At 37.1% G+C, this 20,311-nt stretch overlaps 4 protein-coding genes across 5 annotated transcripts; 3 read left to right on the top strand and 1 right to left on the bottom strand.

The window, feature by feature from the left end:
- Positions 1-578: 578 nt before the first annotated feature.
- On the top strand, positions 579-2,310 carry calhm6 (calcium homeostasis modulator family member 6). Its single transcript, XM_079445470.1, has 2 exons — positions 579-1,181; positions 1,629-2,310. The coding sequence occupies exons 1-2, from the start codon at positions 642-644 to the stop codon at positions 2,055-2,057; spliced, it is 969 nt and encodes a 322-aa protein (XP_079301596.1). The 5' UTR covers positions 579-641; the 3' UTR covers positions 2,058-2,310.
- A 763-nt stretch (positions 2,311-3,073) lies between these two features.
- On the top strand, positions 3,074-6,783 carry LOC306887080 (calcium homeostasis modulator protein 5-like). Its single transcript, XM_079444563.1, has 2 exons — positions 3,074-3,722; positions 5,018-6,783. Exons 1-2 carry the CDS (start codon positions 3,165-3,167, stop codon positions 5,405-5,407), a joined length of 948 nt encoding a protein of 315 aa, XP_079300689.1. The 5' UTR covers positions 3,074-3,164; the 3' UTR covers positions 5,408-6,783.
- Positions 6,784-8,318: 1,535 nt separating this feature from the next.
- Positions 8,319-12,216, top strand: LOC306887330 (RWD domain-containing protein 1-like). 2 transcript variants are annotated; one of them, XM_079444983.1, is made up of 8 exons: positions 8,322-8,485; positions 8,759-8,824; positions 8,924-9,019; positions 9,853-9,983; positions 10,107-10,250; positions 10,747-10,879; positions 10,959-11,021; positions 11,123-11,564. In XM_079444983.1, exons 5-8 carry the CDS (start codon positions 10,125-10,127, stop codon positions 11,233-11,235), a joined length of 435 nt encoding a protein of 144 aa, XP_079301109.1. In that variant the 5' UTR covers positions 8,322-8,485; positions 8,759-8,824; positions 8,924-9,019; positions 9,853-9,983; positions 10,107-10,124; the 3' UTR covers positions 11,236-11,564. The 2 variants fall into 2 exon arrangements, with proteins under 2 accessions (XP_079301108.1, XP_079301109.1); XM_079444982.1 differs by lacking the exon at positions 8,924-9,019 and having other exon boundaries at positions 8,319-8,485; positions 11,123-12,216.
- On the bottom strand, positions 12,183-20,107 carry LOC306887823 (amine sulfotransferase-like; the record flags this gene model as incomplete). Its single annotated transcript, XM_079445828.1, has 5 exons — positions 12,183-12,313; positions 13,083-13,092; positions 13,149-13,228; positions 13,855-14,004; positions 20,008-20,107. 5 exons carry the CDS (start codon positions 20,105-20,107, stop codon positions 12,183-12,185), a joined length of 471 nt encoding a protein of 156 aa, XP_079301954.1.
- Positions 20,108-20,311: the final 204 nt, after the last annotated feature.

The following is a 20,311-nucleotide window of genomic DNA, read 5'->3' as shown; positions in this document are numbered from 1 at the left end:
AAATAGTAAACTGTTAATATATCAAAACTTAATTTTTGATTAGTAACATGCATTGCAACTTCATTTGGACAACTTTAAAGGCAATCTTCTCTCTCTCTCTCTCTCTCTCTCTCTATATATATATATATATATATATATATTTTTTTTTTTTTTTTTTTGCACCCTTGTTGTATCTCAGCCAAATATCGCCCTATCCAAACAAACCACATCAATGGAAAGCTTATTTAGTCAGTTTTGTTGTAAATCTCTTTGATGTAAATGTTTCATAAAATTGACCTGACTGGTTTTGAGATCCAGGGTCATATGCAGATTGCAACATCACACGTCATTGAAAGCATGAAGTGTTTTGCATACTGTGCCACATTCGCTTGCAATGCCTTTCAACTAAATTGGTGTGTAGATTTAATAACACTTGCATTGTGTTTTTAGTTTATTGATGTTTCATAAAGTCAGTTTCCCATTACAGCTGGAAATCCAACATTAACCCGTTTTCCCTTAAATGAAGTCCAACACTTTGTATGCTTTTATTGCGCGCCCGCCTGAAGGTGACACTCACTCTGTCTCATAACGGAACTGACTGTCATTTCATTTCATGGGCTGTTGTTAAAGAACAAAGAGCTTACGGTCGTCAGTTAACAGGCATGGATAAGTTCAAACCTTTGCTTAGCTTCACTCAGAAACAGCAGACCAATTTAGGATTCGGACTGATTGCTCTTATATCTGCTGGCAGCGAGCACATCTTCTCGGTCTTTGCTTTTCAATGTCCTTGCAATGATTGGAATTTCGTTTATGGCAACGTCTGCTTCCTCGTACCCGCGCTTGCACTGCTCATCTTGAGTTACATGTTGAGCAGTAAAACATGGAAATTGTTCACGGGTCTGTGCCTAAGGAAATCGAAGCTATGTCGCTTTAATTACGCGATTGGCTTTTGGTGTGTTTTTCTTCAAATCACCACGACTGCGATGGTGGCTCCTCTCAGCTGGATCGCAGTGGCTCTACTCAGAGGGGTGTATTTCGAGTGCTCAATGACTGGCGCCAACATTACACTTTTTAGACGTCACCTTTGCAACGATAAGTTTCCTCACTGTCGGACAGAGTTGGAGCAGTTCCCTTGTGATGGAACCGCAATTCCGAAGAGTGAGAGAGTGGCTGTGCTGTCCATCATACGCGCTGAGTCGCAGGTGAGCACTGAGCAGAAAACTCTGTTAAAGAGACATGGCATGGGTCTAATTATTGTTTTTGTCTGAGTCCAAGTCATTTCACTTAGATCTCAAATCTAAGACTCGGACAGACATTGGCAGTGACACCTGGGTTTGCAGAATTTAGATTACTTAGAACTTGTTGTGGTCCATAATTCATGGTCATAAACAAAAATCTTTAGGTCTACCAGAATAAATATTTTTAAATATATTAATAAAGGAAATTTTCTCGTTCACATTTCTCTATGCACATTTCTTAGGAGTGGCGTTTACAGGCAGAAGCCTAAATGTCCTTGTTGTTTGCATTCATAAGGTCCTCTAAAATCATCTTTAAAAAATCTATAGTGATATCTGCTTCAACACATCTCAGTTTTATTTTTCAACAAATATGTCTCTTAATATTTGAATAATTTTGGAAAATACTTCTAGGTACTTGGTTGGATCCTGATAGGTTCTGTGATGACGTTCATCTTTCTGCTCACATGCACGGCTAGATGCTATTCTCCAATCAGTTACATGCAGCTGAAGTTTTGGAGGATGTACACTCAGAAGGAGAGTGAGTTTTTGGACAACTATACAGCTCAGCATGCCGAAAATCTTGCAAAGAGAAACACAATAAGTTTCTTTGATTTAACCAAACCCATTCCTATGAAGAGTCCGCCCAGACAGGCCTGGGAGAAGATCTCCTCCTTCTACAAGTTCCGAAGCATGGACAAATACTACAGCATCCTGCACAAGCATGTGTGCACTTGTGAGGACCTTGAAAATCCAGTAGTAAGGTCTTCAGTGAGGTCTGAAAATGATTTTTCAAACCCAGCAGCACTTGCATTTGTGGATGAAGGCAAACTGGTCCTTTAGGCGCTGTCTAATTGACAGCTTTTCATGCTTTACCCTGTTATTATGGGCATAAACAGAGCTGTACTTGCTTCTTTATTTTCTGAGCCTTTTACAGTGTCAGTTCACTGTTCTTCTAATACTGCCATTTTAGCTTTTCTTTTGAATACTACTTTTTAACATTACTGGGTTTTTGTTGTTTAATAAAATTTTTGTCCTTCAATATATTTTTTATATGGACAATAAAAAAACGTTGCTTATGGCAAGTAGAATTTTTAAGAATTGTCAGTTGTTTTCCTCATTCATTAGTTCAACAGCTGTGCCCTGACCATTTCTAAAGGACTGTACAAACAAAGAGTTACATTATGATGCTAGACTTTTGGTGTCACTTCAACTTGCATCATGCACATGATGATTAGTGATCTCATATTTCAACAGGCAGAACTTTGATGCTTTTTCATGAAGTAATCATGTATCATTTGAAAATTACACTGCTAAAAGCTCACAAAAAAAAAATCAATATTCATTAAGTTCTACCATTTGCGGTTAGCGTTAAGGTTAAGTCTTTATGGGAGAAGTGCAGAGCACAACAGTGGGCGCTAGAGCAGAACAGATAGTGTCTCCTCATACAGAACCAGAATGAATCACTTCCTTTTTACCTAATGTAAAGCATTATGTTGCAATACACTTCTTTGTTTGCCCAAACACGCACTAATCTGCTGTTCCAGCCTCTAGATTTCCAAATTCCATCGCTAGCAACCTCCAGATTCTGGCAATCCAATAATAAAAAGCACACTGTCTGTTACAAAGCTCGGCTGACAATTGCATTGTTGGGATTTTAATTCTTTGACTGCTGTTGCATGATGTGTAAATGTGTCCATATACATCTGCAGTCTGTTGTGACTTCTGGCAGAACCTGATGGGCTGTTTTTGTTCACGGTCTTTCACTGAATGGGAGGGGGAAAAGGATGGGCAGGGGAGGGATTTGATCAACTGTGGGGAAGCCAGGACAGAAAAGGAGGAGATAAAGGAAGTGTGGAAAACAAAGTGAAAATAAGAGAGTGAGAAAAGGGAGTGCCATAGCAGAGATCATCTCTTTCCGTTCAGCAGCTTTTTTGGAGTGTTGCAGCCATGTCTGTACCAGCTATGGATTCATTTAAGACTGTGCTAAAATTCCTCACCAACCAGAAGACCACTATTGGCTACAGCTTCATGGCTATTTTGACAATAGGTAGTGAACGAATTTTCTCCATGGTGTCTTTCCAGTGTCCGTGCAACCATAGACAGAATTTTGCCTATGGATTAACTTTTCTGATCAGCCCTGCTGTTGTCTTGCTGACGATTGGACTCTTTGTTAGCACACGTCTTTGGCGGTTATATACTGGGTGTTGTCTCCACCCTCTCAAACTCTGCCCCAGAGGTAACTTTATGGGATGCTTGCAGGTGTTTATAAAAGTGCTATCTGGAGCCTTCATTGCCCCTGTCATGTGGCTTAGTGTAGCACTGTTAAATGGAACTTTTTATGAGTGTGCTGTTAGTGGCCTTGATGAAAATGTGGTGGTGCAAATTTTCTGCAAAAACAAGACACGTACATGCCAGGACGAGCTCCCCCGAGTGCCCTGCGGCAAGTCTCAGCTGCCTCCGAATGAAAATATGGAACTGCTGTTGATGTTAAGAGCCCAGTCACAGGTAAGCACAGACTGTTACTGTAAAAATAAATCTTATACATATATATATATATTTAATTAAATTTTATTTTATTTTTTTCTGGAATATTTGGTCAGTCGCAAAATTGGTAAATTGCAGTACTAGCAGACTGATATTTTGTAATCGGCCATGGTAATTGTATATCAGTCCATTCATCAGGCACTATTTTTCATAAAACACCACAGATTCAAACTCTTGTGTCAATCGCAACTGTCGCCATTTTGTGTTGTAATGAAAATGACCAGAGAGGATTTTATTACTGTAATGTTGGTGCAATGTTTGTCATGTTGCTAGGCTGATAGTTTTGTACGTAGTGGACTAAATTTTTCTAAGCAGAACGTTTAAAGATGAGGTCACACTGTTTGGCAAATTTTCGCAAGCGAAATGCAGTCAATGTGACTGGGAATTTTACACGAAGAGGCAATCACAGATACATTTTTGTAAAAGTTTGTGTGCAAAAATTGGTCCAGTGTCTATAGACCATGCAATTTTTTTCCCCATACCAGTTCAGCGAAAAATCCCACCCAGCAACACCCAGGGTTAGGATTAGGGGTAGGGGTTAGTGTTTGGTGTAGGCATTCATCACTGTGATTGATATGGCCGAAAAACTGGTTTGAGGAATAAAAATCAGACTGTAATATAGACTGTAATCAGGGTAGCGCCATATTGACAGGAATAAAAACAAAGCTGTGAGGGAAAGAGGTACAGTGTTCAATTGACTGTACAGGTGTTCAACAATGTACTGATTGTGCAGCTAATGAACATCTTTCAGAGAAAAAAAAACATTTGTAGACAAAAACTCCATTTTACAGTTTTGCGAGTTCTAAGTTGTGAGAAATCAAATCAAGCAGCTTTCTGTTGGTCAGCACGGCACATTTGCATGACCAACTTGAACATAAGCTAAATCTGCATGGGGAACCTTTTCTCCTCATGCAAAATTCCTGATTGTGTGGATTCCTATTGGAATGACTGGATTTTTCATGCAAAATTTAGCCGAGTATGGGTGAATATGACCGTATGGCAAAAGATTTCCCCCCGGCAAATTTCACAAAAAGATTCAAACTGGTCACAAAATTCACTGTGCTGACCAACAGAAAGCAGTTTGAAAGTGATTTCTGTGTTAGTTGTGCTTCATGCTTCACGAAAATATTCACAATTGACATTTTTGCCTGCTAAATTTTGATAATAATAATTTGCTATAATAACTTATTAATTAACTTATTAACCTATAAATTATTCTATCTTATAGCATTCAACTGATTGATCTATGTTCGCAGATCCTTGGCTGGTCCATCATTATCATATCAGCAACAGTAGCCCTAATTGGAACTTGCTTTAAGAACTGTCGCTCTCAAGTAAGCTACCTTCAGTTAACTTTCCGGAAGATCTACATGAAGAAGGAAAAGCTCAATTTTGAGGTGTTTGCAGAAGATTATGCCAACAAACTGTCAGAGAGAAATCTCAAGAGTTTCTTTGACAACAAAAATCCCGAACCATTTCCCTTTCCAAATCACAAGGCCTGGGAGGAGATCTCTACAATATACACTTTTAAACAAAGCGAACAGTACTACAGCACGCTGCAGAGATACGTGGAGCGTGCAGATCGGGACTACAGCCCTGAGAAGCGTCCTGTTCTAGAGGGGCAAGATGGCATCCAGATGACATAGAACACTGCATGGACTGGTAACTGGAATTAGAAAAAGAAGTGCCCAGAATATGACCTTGAAGACAAAAAGCCACTGTGAATCAAGATAGAATAAATTTTTTGTTTGGTAGCTACAATCTGTATTGAAAGTGTTTTTGGACATTTTTTTGATCCATTAAGCAAGTGGTCATTGCACTATTCAAAAGGCAAATACTTACAGTTTTACACTTTTATATCAGTAAACCAACACAGATCTCAGGCTCTATAAAGAGACGTTGACAGACTTGTTTGATGCTTTCCAAAACAACATTCAGTTTCATACTGCTTGAATGTTGTATTCCAGGATTTAAAAGGAAAAAAAAAAACACTCAGGGCATTTGTCATTCAAGCCTTGTGCACTCTTAGAATCGGTAGCTTGTTTATGCCTCTCTACATTTGAAAATCTTTTTCACCATATCCTTATTTACACATTTACATTTACATTTATTCATTTAGCTGACGCTTTTATCCAAAGCGACTTACAATTGCTATATATGTCAGAGGTCGCACGCCTCTGGAGCAACTAGGGGTTAAGTGTCTTGCTCAGGGACACATTGGTGTCTCACAGTGGATTCGAACCCGGGTCTCTCACACCAAAGGCATGCGTCTTATCCACTGCGCCATCACCACCCCACATATAAAAAAGGCAGTGTGTTTAATACACTGTTATGCATGATAATCTCAAAAGACCTTGGTACTGATAAGTAACTGTCAAGCACAATATTGATTAAAATCTACAATAAGGTCGCATTGTACATGTGTCAAACAACAAAATAAAAAAACGTGTAAACCGCAATGCTTATTTCCTCTGCTGGTTTTAAGCTGAACATTTGACAAACAGGAAACCGACAATCAGAGTCCCGAACACTAATTTCTTCAGTAGTTTTGACCCACAGATAAACTCTGAATAGGGTCTCGTGATCAAAACAAGTTTCTATTCAAAAAAAGCATAGGACCAATTACTACAGAATGTTCAAATATTACACATAGTAAGGTGGTGGTTTCTGGCATGTATGCATTTCCTGCACTGTTGTGAAAGAGAAGTAAATATACTTAGGTTAAGTGAAAAAATTACCAAAAACATTAATGCATATTAAACTGTGTTGTTCAATGTAAGTTTAAAGTTACAGTTGAGTGTGCAAAATATTGCTTAGAAGTAACAAAATATAACCTAATAGTGACATTAAAATTGAGTCATACCCACAGTCTTGCAGAGATATAGCGGCTGACCTGAGACTTGGCTCAAGGTCCTTTCCTTTAAAAACAAAGGCACAGGGTTAACACTTTATTTTAAGGTGTCCTTATTACACGTTACATGTACTTACTATTATAATAACAATAAATTATGCAATTAACCCTAAACCAAAGTCTCATCCTACTCACATGTATTTAATTAATATTACTCAGTACTTATATGTATAATTACCAGTGCTGTCAAGCGATTAATCGCATCCAAAATAAGTTTTTGTTTACATAATATATGTTTATGTACTGTGTACATTTATTATGCATATATACACACACATACAGTATATATTTAGAAAATATTTACACGCATTTTTATATTCATATAATTTATATTATATATACACATATATTTAATATATAAAACAACATATGTTTCTTAATTATTTACATGCATGTGTGTGTATTTACACTGTAACAAGCACACCTTAAAATAAAGTGTAACCGGCACAGGCAATGGCAAAAAACAACCTAAATAAACTTTTAAACTAAAAATTGTACTAACAAAAGCTGTTACAATACAATTACAGTTGTGGGTTAGCACCCGGAATATTAATGAATCGTTCACTAAACAGAACTATAAATGACAGTGAGGAACTGTAATAGGAACTACAGTTACAAGCACACAGTCCATCTACCTGTTTTGATTTACATGTAACAGACAAATAAACGAAATGTGATGCTTGTATGTGAAAGTCATGCATGTACATATAACCTGTTAAACTATATATATATATATAATGTTTTGCAGTTTTGTACTGAATGCTAATACTTCTTGTATTTGTTTTTGTATAATATATTTTAATATTTGCATTTATATTATGAATGTATATTTTTTAGGCTTTCTCAAAAATACAGAAAATGTACCCTCTTCTACCCTGCTGAAAAAGGCAGCCTAGACCATCCTAGTTTGTTCAGCTGGTAAATGGCCAATTAAAATGTATCGCTGGTTAACGGTATAAGGTATGTTTGTAAGCTCAGCCTCCTCCAAGCCTTACCATGATGGCAGTGGTCAAGTTGATCTAACTGTAACAACAGCCTGTGCCAGTAGCTACTACCTAAAGCTAAAGTGTATTAAGTGAATTTAAACTGGTCCAAACTGGTCTAAGATGTTTCAACAGGCTTGATAAGTCAAAGCCATATCCAGAATAAGGAAAGCCCTATATGTTTGTTCTTGCCTGTATAATCAATAAATGCACAATAAATAAAACTACTCTACAACCAGTGTCTGATTAATTCATAAATCCCAATTCATTCTGTGAAAAGGTTTGTGCAGCTAAATAGATCAACAAAACTACAGATAAATGAGTAATAATAAAAGACACGGATTATAAATTGATTTCCGGAGGTTGGGATTTAAAAATTATATAATTACATGTTTTAACTCACTTATATTACATAAAAAATAAACTTGCTTTGATTGTGGAAAGGCAGTTTAGGGGAAAGTGGCTGGACCGCCAGGCTATATAATCCATGCCAGAATCAAGCCTTTTCACACGTTTATTTTTATACATTGTTTATTTTATATACAGTTTTTTTTTTGTAATGGATTCAAGAGTGTGACAGCATGAATTACTACAATGGTACTAATGTATAGCAGAGCAAGTAAAATCGGGGTGTTACTCACCCCTCCCAAACCAAGCTCAGACAGTACTGATGATCGCAGATAGCATCGATGCCAGCCGGGCCTTAGCGCACGTTTCTTCCATGCAGGCCCTAATCTATGGACATTTGTGACTTAAAATGACAGACTACGGTGAGGAGCAGAGGAATGAACTAGAAGCAATAGAGTCCATTTACCCAGACTCATTTACAGGTAAGTTTGACTGCAAAGTTTATGTTTTATGCTTATAAATTCGCCACGCTGTTTGTTAGCTGACTAGCTTTTTATGAAACAAAGTTAGTTAAACATACGAGCGACTCGGTCATCTCTGTGATATCATTCTTTATAGCTGTGGAAGTACTGGTTCAGTCTGTGGTCACCCATAATTACCTGTTTACTTCCAGGCTGTGGGAAGTGACGAATAATAGTGAGCTCTGCATGTTTAATCGGTTTGTTTCTTTCCTAACAATATTTTCATTCATGCAGTGCTTTCCGAGGAGCCCACAAGCTTCACCATCACAGTTACTTCTGATGCGGGAGAAAATGAAGAGAGTAAGTTCATATGCTTTACTATCTGTGTCTGTGCACGGAATATATTGCAGTATGTTTTACTATATTAACCCTGTGAACTGTCATATTTGATTATGTCAGGCATTTATGGCTCATACAGTATAATGTAGAAGATTACGGAGGAGGAAAAAAACACTGCCCAAACTGAGCAAAAATATGTAATTTCGCGGCCAGAAAGTAAGATGAAATTCTGATATATTGTAACTGCAACAGACTGCTTACATAAAATGCATATAAATATCACTTGTCACTATAACCCTCGGTTTCACAGACAAGGCTTAAACCTAGTCCCGGACTAAAATGTAAATCTGAGCTGTTTCAACTGAAACTTGCATTGATTGATCTTTAAATATAGCAGTGCCTTTGGTTTGTCTCAAGATGCACACCAGTAATGTTTTTAATAAGGCATGTTTCTAAAAATTACTCAAATGTCCTAATTGAACTATAGGCCTAATCCTGGCTTAATCTAAGCCCTGTCTGTGAAACCAGGCCTAAATCTCTTGATAATGCTTAGTTTTATGATCAAAGCCCTGTAGTTTTTATTGTGGTGGGCAAAATGTATAATTCAATACAGTAAAATGTTGATTGAGAGATAACCGTTCCTGATGTACTCTAATTATCTATACATTGTTTTAGAAAAAACATGTTAAAATTAATCTATGCTTCGGTCCAGTAAATGTTTATCATGAATTAAACATTTTAGTATGAGTTATTTTTACTTATACTTAATAAAAATCAGTTTTCACAGATTTTAGAGCAAAAAGACGAGTGCCGCAAAGGGTGGATATTTTTTCAATACTAAAACAGCTTTTACTTTGCTAAAAAAAGGGGTAAACTATCAATCAGAGAACAAAAGAAAAATAGTAACCGAGATAAGATGATAACTGAGATGCCCTAGAAATGTGTGTGTATCGAATATGATACATAAGCAGGCTTTACTTTTAAGGTTAAATTGTAGCTCAAAGCAGCAACTTCAAAATCCCAACATTACTGATTTCTGTCTGTTGTAGCGGTGGAGGTGACTCTTAAGTTTACATATGTGGAGAACTATCCAGACGAACCCCCTCTGTGGGAGATCTACTCACAGGAGAACCTGGAAGAGTCGGACACAGAGGACATTCTAACAATTTTAAAACAACAGGTCTGCACACATTACATTTTGCACAGCAAAAACACATTAGCATTTGATAAAGTGCACATACTGATGTTGGGGATTTTTTTTTACTGTCCTTTAGTCTTTTCTAATAACCTCTTTCTTTTGTAGGCTGAAGAAAACCTGGGAATGGTTATGATATTCACATTGGTGACAGCTGTGCAGGAGAAACTTAATGAAATAATTGACCATATTAAGAACAGAAGAGAAGAAGAAAAGATAAGAAAAGAAAGTGAGGCAGAAGAAGCTGAGAAGGTTTGTTTTGAGCATATCTTCTAAATGTAAAGGAATAGTTCACCCCAAAATGAAAAAAATTGCTCAAAATCTACTCCGCGCCTCAGGCCATCCAAGATGTAGATGTTGTTTCTTTGTAAGAACAGATTTGGAGAAATTTGTCATTACATCACTTGCTCACCAAGTGAATGGGTGCCGTCAGAATGAGAGTTCAAAAAGCTGATAAAAACATCACAACAATCCAAAAGTTTGTTTAGCCACAATAAACAAAGACTGGTTGTCAGTGAAGGCAAAAAATGATTGTGCTAAAGGTGTAATTACAGCTTCTACCAGAAGGGGGCCATGAAGACTAACAAAAGGTTGACCACTTGGGTTGAAACAGACCCACCCACCTGTACGCAGATGTTGCTATTGTACACTTTATAGAATGTTGCTTTAAATATTAGATTTGTTATCAGTTATATAGCTATCATTTATATTAAAATAAAACATGTTCTTTTTGTTTTGTTTTTCTCAGCGTGCATTCCAAGGCACTGTGGTCACAATTGAGAACTTTTTATCATGGAAAGCAAAATTTGAACAAGAAATGGCAGAGCTAAATAAGAAAACGCAGAAAGAAGATGAGCAGGCAGGAAAGGGAAAACTCACAGGTGAGTTGAAAACGTATTAAAAATAGCATATAAACCACCTATTCTTATGTTCCGTTTATTGAATTTTTTTATATTACAGGAAAACAGCTCTTTGAGAGAGACCATAATCTTGACACATCAGATATCCAGTTCTTGGAAGACGGTAAGCACTGTAAATTTTTGTTGTTGTGTGTCCAAGTTATATAGGATGCCATTTGCTTTTTTGCCAACTTAAACTCGATTGTCCTTGCTCTTTTCTTCTAGTTGGAAATAGTGTAGAAGTAGACGAGTCACTGTTTCAAGACATGGATGATTTGGACTTGGAGGAGGATGACCCTGATTTCAACCCACTGGATTTAGGCAGTGATGAGGACTGAATTGTGTTAACTCTCAACCTGACACGAATGATTTAGATGCCAACATCCTCCGTAGCAGCCTCATGGAGCAGGACTTCAGCTCACCGGTTCTAAACACAAACTTTTTCAGTCACTACCATTTTTGTTGCAGCATATTTTACAATAACTGTCAAACCCAGTGTGATTTGTCACAATTATTACTATTAAAAACATCCTCTTATTCTGCTGAATGGCTTCATTTACACAAGATTTACATTACATTACAAACTAAGTTTAACTCCAATCATTCACTGTCTTTGTCTATATACAGTAAAATAAAAATAAAAGTTTAGCATATTAAACGAACGCTTAAAAGAGAAAAAAGAAATCTGATAAATCAAATTATTGTACTTCAGAGTTTCTGATTAACATTTAATTTATATGTATCAATATTTAAATGTTTGGGATTCATTTCATTTTGCTTGAAACAGCTGTGTATTTCACTAACAAAAAGCACAAGCAACGGATTTAGAATTTAATACTTGGTAACACTTTAGAAGAGGGAACACTTATTAACTATGACGTTTCCCTCACTAATTTGCTGTTTATTAATAGTAAGGTAGGTGTTAAGTTTAGGTATTGGGTAGGATTAGGGATGTAGAATAAGGCATTAATATGTGCTTAATTACTACTAATATTCCATTAATATGCATGCTAATTAGCAACTAGTTAAGAGACCCTAAAATAAAGTGTTACCTAATATTTTTATACAAATACTCTTCTTTTTGAATGGTAACTGCAAAACACGGTGTTCCAGAAGAGTATCTGTGTCTTAAGCTGCCTTGAACTTTAAATGTATACAATTCAGGAAACAAGTGAGATATTTGCTTGTACTTAATCCTGTAAATATTACGGCTCAGAAGGGTCAAGGTTGTTTTTTTGTTTTTTTAACCCTTCTGATTTCAAACCACATGATGAGACTGAATAAATCATGGTGTGACGAGATCACTCATGTCCCAGATGAAAGAAAGAGGAACGTTTTTCATCTTCTGTTGGTACACTTTGTCAAATCTCTCATTCTGTGCCACAGTGAAGTAGTTCTTCCAATCGCCAATTGTTCCTGTTTAGAGTTTAACAGTGAGGTTATTTATCTAGATATCTAGTCAATAACTAAATCCAACAAGTTAAAAACATTCAAATTACTCAATGGAAGAGATTAGTGACTGTATTCTGAAAATGTAACTTCATATCATTGACATGTTTAAAACGTAATTCTTACATGTATTCAGTGTATTCAGTATTCAGGTCTCATCATTGTTGGAAATGAGGTACATCAAAGTAAACCAAATGAAAATAAATGATAATATCATAATTATTTATTTTATTTCAAGTAATGAAAATATTTTTATTGGTTTTAGTTTTAGTTTTCAATTCCTCAGAATACGAAACTTAATATCTACTTTTTCCGTCTCAAGTAAATTTTTGTATGGGAAAACAAAAAACATGGAGGAAAATATTAATATATTGCAGTGCACCCTACATTTGATGTCATGGCTATGAATTTAAGACTTATAAAACTTAAAATAAATAAAACAATAAAAACATTACAATTAAAAATATCTGTTTTCTAATAAAATGTAATTTATTCCTCTGATGAAAACTTCTGAATCATCAGCAGCCATTACTCCAGTTTTCAGTGTCACATGATCCTTCAGAAATCATTCTAATACTCTGTTTTGGTGCTCCAGAAATATTTCTTATTATCAGTTAAATAAACAAACAGTTGTGATGCTAGTATTTTTGTGACAACTGCATGATATGTTTTCAGGAATCTTTGCCGAATATGAAGTATTTAAACGAATAATTGTATTTTTTTTTTTTAAGCTTACCGATCCCAAACTTTTAGACGGTAGTGTACAGTTTATCTTATTTAAAAACAAGCAAAGAAGTCAAACCTTGATCATCTCCTCATATGTAATGTACAAGAAGTTCATCTCATCTTTGTGGGAGCACCAGTTCTTGACATGCTCAAACCAGCAATTCCCAAAAACCAAAACAGATGATTTTCGTTAAGGGTTGTTGATCAAACAGCTGATTTGATTGAAATTGCCACTTAGATTAAAAGAAAACATTTTGTTTACCATTTCCTTCCATGAATTTCTCAAAAAATTTCTCAAAGTCTTTAGGGGTCTCCAGCATATTTGCAAAAATGGAAGACACCAAAACATCCTTTGGATTTCTGGCCACATAGATGACCTATTAGTCATTAAGAAGAGTAAAGAGATCATGTAAACATTTGCAATAGACTGAAGACTTTTAAGGAGACTGAAAGAGAAAGCAGCGGTCATAAGTATTCAATCCATTGGTAAGACTTGATTATTTCACTGAAGCCATAGATGCAGTGGCACCTTGATAAAAGCGATCTCACCATGTTTGTGAAATGTACGCACACACTATGGTTAAGGCAGGTAGGCAGACTCCCATTGAAAACTGGACAATAGATGTCTAACTGAGATAAAGTTTATAGCATACAGTTGAGTGATCAGTACAATTTTCTCAGCCAAAAGCATGTTACATATGTATAAAGATTCTGTATGGTTTTTGCATATAGATTATTGCACTTCTAGCAGTAGCATGTGGCTGCTATGTTCTCTGTCTTACCTGATTTGGGGTAAGCAATGACAAAGACATCTGAGTCTCGAATCTCAAAGTTATGAATTTGATCCACCACCTCAGGAGATATTAAGTTGAAGCCCCTATGAAGGACCAGCTTATATTCAAAAGCTGCACAACTGCTGTGATTGAAACCATCTGAGAGACCAAAAATTTGTTATACATCATATGTCAGTGTCTACATTCAGATATTGACCAAGAGAATCTATAGAGTATTCACATACATTAATCAAAACAGATATTTGCACAAATTAAACAATATTTACATTTAAAACCTAAAATCTCTTAAGTGATTTAAAACTTCATAAATATGATGATACTTACATGATACTGATGTCCAAGGCTATAGCTCTTTTAGCGTTTGTGCAAGCTATTTGATCCCAAATCAAATCTGTGATGTGAGAATATGATATGGATATCCCAATAAAACAAACAGCATGCCTTATAGGGGTCGTTCACGCAATGCTTTTTGCATTCCAATTTTTGTTGTTTTCGTGAAACATTGGCTTGGCAGAAGCATTTGACCTTCTTTGCTCTCGTTCTTCTCGTCTCTTGCAGTATCTCACACATTATATGGGAGTAACTAGTTACATGTAACGGAATTACGTCATTTAATTACAAAATAAATGTAACTGTAATTAGTTACAGTTACTGAGAAAAAATGTGCAATTAATTTAGTTACTTTAAAAAATGCAAATGATTACAAAGGGGGTTACATCTGAATTTTTTCACACACACACACACACACACACACACACACACACACAGATTTAATTGACTTCTTTCATAAATTGCATTGACTACTCTAAAATGAGATGCCAATGTTTCAGGAGTTTACACACAGAATAGGACACATGCTTATTCGATAACTGTTTTATTTCCTATTTGGGTTTATACATTTTGTTGTTGTTGTTGTTTGTTTGTTTGTTTTTAAGATTAACTGTTTTTTCCAAGGCACTGTATTATGCCAGTGTTTCCTGTCATAGCAATGCAAACATTTGTTTTCAAAACCAGTACAGCTATTAAACTATTTCTTGTTATGATTTTAAATCTGTATTTAAATATTTAAATTTTATTTGAATATATTTTTCGCTATATTGGGGAATATAGCCAAATACGTGCTAAAGTATTATTGATGCAGTCAAAAAATTAACTCTCCAACTGCTTTGCAACCTAGCTTTGTCTTCCTGAAAGGAAAGTACTAAAGATGTTATAACAGTTGGTAAATCTGATAAAAGACAGATGAATTCTTTTTGGGCCCAAACATGCCAACTGAAGAGCAGTGAATGTACATACTGTACACACTCAGTAGGATTACAGTACTTAAAGGTGGGGTAAGCGATTTCTGGAAGCCAATGTTGGTATTTGAAATCACTAAAACAAACACGCCCCTACCCCAAAAGGGTCTCGCCCTTATTTTGATAACTCCGCCCCATACATACATAGCCTACGCAACCCAGGCAACGATTAGTTCTGTGAAACAAAGCAAAACCAATGTTACACCGTGTCTACACCAGACGTGAGCGTCAGTGATGTCGTCTACACTGGATGCTGCGTGGTGCGACAAATCCCCAACAGAAAACTGCTGCCGTGTTCTATTTATGATGTGCTGACACAAATTTCAAATGATTTTCAACGGTCGCTTTATCGCATCCAGTGTAGGCAGACTTTAGATGTTGCGGTGCGCTGCGTCCGGTGTAGACACGGTGTTACTAACCTATCGACAAGAACCAAAGCAACCTCGGCGTCCGATTGCAAGTCTTCCGCTCGAGTTCTCTCCAGCGCTGGAAAGCTGGTCCGATATTTAAACAGGTCCTACTTCTTGCCTTATCGTTCCGCAGATGTTTTCCTCTTTTGTTCTTTATCCGACATCTCCATCTTTCTGTCGCTCGGCTCGGCTGTTCATTGAACACTTTCTCCTCCACATCATGAGTAGCCATGCCCCTTACTGCTGATTGGCTACAAGTTTGTTTTGGTACTCGGCCCTGACTTTTGAAAAATTACATACCCCACCTTTAAGGTCATTGCACACGGAGTCCGAAATTTTTGCACGTTGAAAAATAAATACGACCTCACATTATGTCAATAACATTTACACTGCCTCCGAAAATTTTTGTTCGTCACAAAACAAAACAAAAAAATCGGATCGGGTTTTTTTGCGTATTTCGCATCCGTGGCAAGCATTTTGAGAGGTGGTTTGACAGCTCAGCTAGTTGGGGTTTAATATTATAATTTTGGACAAAATAATAAATTTGGGGTTTATGACCGCAGGATTTTCAAAGTGGGCACACAAAATAGATTATGCCTGAGAAATAATGGCTGTGGATTAATTTGGCTAACTATCCTGGCCTGGGATATTTTTGTGGTAGAAAGAAAAGTGCCACACCTGCGCAGGGTAAAACATGGGACTTAACTTTTTTTCCCTTTCAGGATGTCATGATGGACTTCATCAAACTGATTCTGTGTCAAATGTATGAAATACATTGTGTTTGTTAACATGCTACATGTGGGCTGAGTGTTTCACAGAAAACTGATATTAATGGGTGAAAAGTCTAAATAAAAGGGTCATGCTTAAGAAATTATTTCATGATAGTGATATACATTTAAACAAGAAGATAACTGAGCTGAATTGAAATTCACTGTATATGACTCAGACGTGATATACATAGGGGAAAAGAAAGAAATCAGATAAATAATAAATGATATTGACTGAATGATATGGGTTCCAGCTGGAGCAAGGGAATGAGGATATGAGGTATTCTTCAACAAAACAGTCTTTAAATGATACAATAGCTGGAACACAGGAAACGTAGGAGACACGGAGCACATAAAATGACACATAACAGCGGACACTAGACACCGGGCTTAAATGAAAGGAGTAAACAAGATAATTGATTAAATCAGGTGAATAGACTGAAGGTGATAAACTAATAATGAGAACAGGAAAAAAAACAAATAAGGGCAAACAGGAACTAAGCAGGAACATACACATAACAATACCACAGATGGTTTACTCCACTAATCTGGACCGAGTGACAAAGCGAGATACATGGTTTCGATGTTCCCTTAACATTGTTGAAAGACGGAATATCCAGAGATCACACCAGGCATGTATCTAACCCTGGCAGGGGCAGAAGTGTCCCCTAGGGGGACCAACAAGGAGAAGGAGCAAATTCAAATGGTGGCTTAAAAGCCCGAAGTTTGCTCCAACTGATAAAGAACCTGCCAGAATCAAGTAAAGATTGAGGAGAACTCAGTGTTTGGCAGAAAAAGAACTGATTGAATCATCCTGATCCTGATATCATCCTGATAAAGCATGGAATGAAGAGATTACGATGTGGTTTAGATTTATCAAAAATCAAATCAAATCAGATCAACATTTATTTATTTAGCACATTTAAAAACAACACCAGTTGACCAAAGTGCTTTACATATAAAAAATTAATCAAGAACAGACACAAGACAACAATATCCATCACTGAACAATGTCCCCACAGCTAGGGGCAACTGTATTTCACAGAGTAAAGGTATGTTTTCAACATTGATTTAAAGCAGTCTAATGAGTCACAAGATCTAATGTGCAATGGGAGACTATTGTACTAGCTGCACCCGTGAGAGCAGATTCTTACACAACCCTAAATATAGCGAGTTGCAATAATCCAACCTGGATGAAATAAAAGAATGAATCACAGTTTCCATGTCCTCAAAAGACAGAATTCTCTTCAATTTGGCAATAATACGCAATTGATAGAAGCTTCCTTTAACAACAGCACTGACTTGTCTATCAAACTTCAACTCCGAGTCAAAGGTTACACCAAGATTTCTTACTTGCGTGTTGATATTATTGGCTAAGGGGCCAAGATGTACAGAAAGCTGTTTGGCTAATTTTGGGGGGCCAAAAATCACCACTTCCGATTTGGACTCATTGAGCTGCAGGATACTAGAAGCCATCCACACCCTTATTTCATCCAAACACTCAAACAAAGTAGAAAAATTGGAATCATTGTTACATCTTAGGGGCAGATACAGCTGGATGTCATCAGCATAACAATGATAAGCCACATAAAATTTTTGACAAATTATACCCAAAGGAAGCATATATAGAGAAAACAACACAGGACCAAGACATGATCCCTGAGGAACCCCCGAGGAAATAAACTGTGACAATGATATAAAGCTTCCGAGCTCCACCGCAAAGGATCTTCCATGTAGATAGGATGAGAATCAATTTAAAACAACCCCCTCAAACAACAAATCATTTGACATTTTGAGAAGGGCAGTTTCAGTGCTATGTTGAGACCTGAAACCAGACTGAAATTTATCAAAAATTTTGTTTCCATTTAAAAATGGAGAAAGTGGATTAAGAACCACCTTCTCCAATAACTTAGCCAAGAAAAGCAGTTTAGAAATCGGTCTGTAATTGTTTAGCACTGAAGAATCCAGAGTGGGCTTTTTCAAAAGAGGCTGCACCAAGGCATGTTTAAAATATGAAGGAACAACACTCTTTGAAAGACTCTGATTTATTATGGACAGGATCATAGAACCCACCACATCCCAAATCTTAGTTAATAAACGAGGTGGAATAACATCTAACGAACAATAAGATGGCTTAAGATGTTGAACAACTACTAACAACTCAGACAGAGAAACGGGCTCAAACATAGAAAACTGAGCAAAAATGCAGGAGTCAGGCCGAGCTAGGAGTCCAACAGGATTTGAAGCAGAGATTGAGATATTGGCTCTAACAGTCCTGATCTTATCCACAAAAAATTGTGCAAAACTTTCACAGGCTTTTTCAGAACTATCAAAAGCAACTGAACCTACAGTATTCAGGACTGTATTTATTGTGTGAAATAGCACTCTCGGACAATGATGATTCTGTGAGATTAGAGCTGAAAAATAATGTGCCTTGGCAGATTTAACAAACTGTTGGTAGGTATGCAAACAGTCCCTGAGTCTTGACTTGGAGCTTGTCACTTTTCCATCTCCTCTCTGCCTGTCTCCATTTTAGCCTAAGTAACCGGCTCTCTGCATGAAGCCAGGGCTGTAAACCATTTTAGATTTCACCTTTTTAAAAGGGGCTATGGAGTCCAGAATACCACTACACTCTGAGTTAATACTATCTACCAAAATATCTAAATCAGAGCATAATGGGGACAAAACTGTGTCACACAAATGCATTTGGGATTTAAAAGCTTCTGAAAACTCAGAGGCTGTCAAAGTGTTAACGGGCTTTACACAACGACCTGCTGACTCACTGCTTCGAGTGATCATAGAAAAAAAACATGTTAAAAGTAATAAAAATAATGATCTAAAAGCCCAATGTTTTCTACAGCCAGCTCACACACCAGAATACCCCAAGATAAAACCAAGTCCAGTGTATGGCCTTGTACGTGAGTACAACCCACTACTACTGACTAAGGTTAATTGAATTTTAATTGAATATTAAAGTCACCTAGGATGACAAGGCTATCACAGCACGTCATCATAGAAGATACAAATTCTGAGAATTCCCAAATAAAATCCTTGTTATATTTTGGAGGTCTTGTATACAAGTGCAAAAATCACAGGCCAAGTCAAATCCACTTTAAAAACTTGCACTTCGAAACTCCCAAACATTACCTCAAAAACAGGCTTACATTTAAAACAACTCCTAAAAATAGTAGCAACACCCCCACCCCGACCCCCAGTCCTTGGAGAGTTCAGAGAAAAAAAGTCACAAGAAGAGGCTTCAGCAAGAGAGTCCCGATCACCCTCATTAAGCTAAAGAAAGTCCAGGCCATGTGAAGAAATCAGATCATTAATTAAAAATGTTTTATTAGTAATAGACCTGATATTTATCAAAGCCATCTTCACAGACAAATCGACAGAAGCCTCATTTCGATAAATTAGAGGCATATATTCCAAAGAACGAAGGATATTAGAAGTAACCCCCCTCTTCTTTGAATGCCGTCGAATAATTTTAAATCCCGATGACACTTCCCGACAAGGGGGAACAACCGCAACCAGCGCAGAGTACCTTACATCCCAGAATCGCGGTGATAGACCCTGGAACGCGGAGTCGAGGTCATCCACCACTGAGCTTGCATGTCTGGCGAGACCTGCAGCGACGTCACACGCACGTGCGGTCCTCAGTCTCACCAGTACTCCTCCTCGCTTGCCCCGTCTCCTTCGGTATTGGAAACAATATATGAGCCCGCACCAGTCCTCCACGGCACACGCCATGTACGGGGGATCGCATGTCTTATGGCCACCTGAGTGCCAACTAGAAGCCACAACATCCGACTTTCTAAGACTCAGCAGGAACTCGCGCTCATACACGCGAAGCGAGCTCACTCGGTGCACGAGCAGTGATGAAAACAGGACAAGAACAGATAACACATAGGACACACACAGCAGGCGGCATCTTAAAAAATGCGAGAAATGTTTAAATCAAAAAGATTTA

Source organism: Barbus barbus, assembly GCF_936440315.1.
Source record: "Barbus barbus genome assembly, chromosome: 21".
NCBI classification, from domain to species: domain Eukaryota; kingdom Metazoa; phylum Chordata; class Actinopteri; order Cypriniformes; family Cyprinidae; genus Barbus; species Barbus barbus.
The sequence above is the reverse complement of the archived record's forward strand: the minus strand, read 5'-3'. Positions and strand labels throughout refer to the sequence as shown.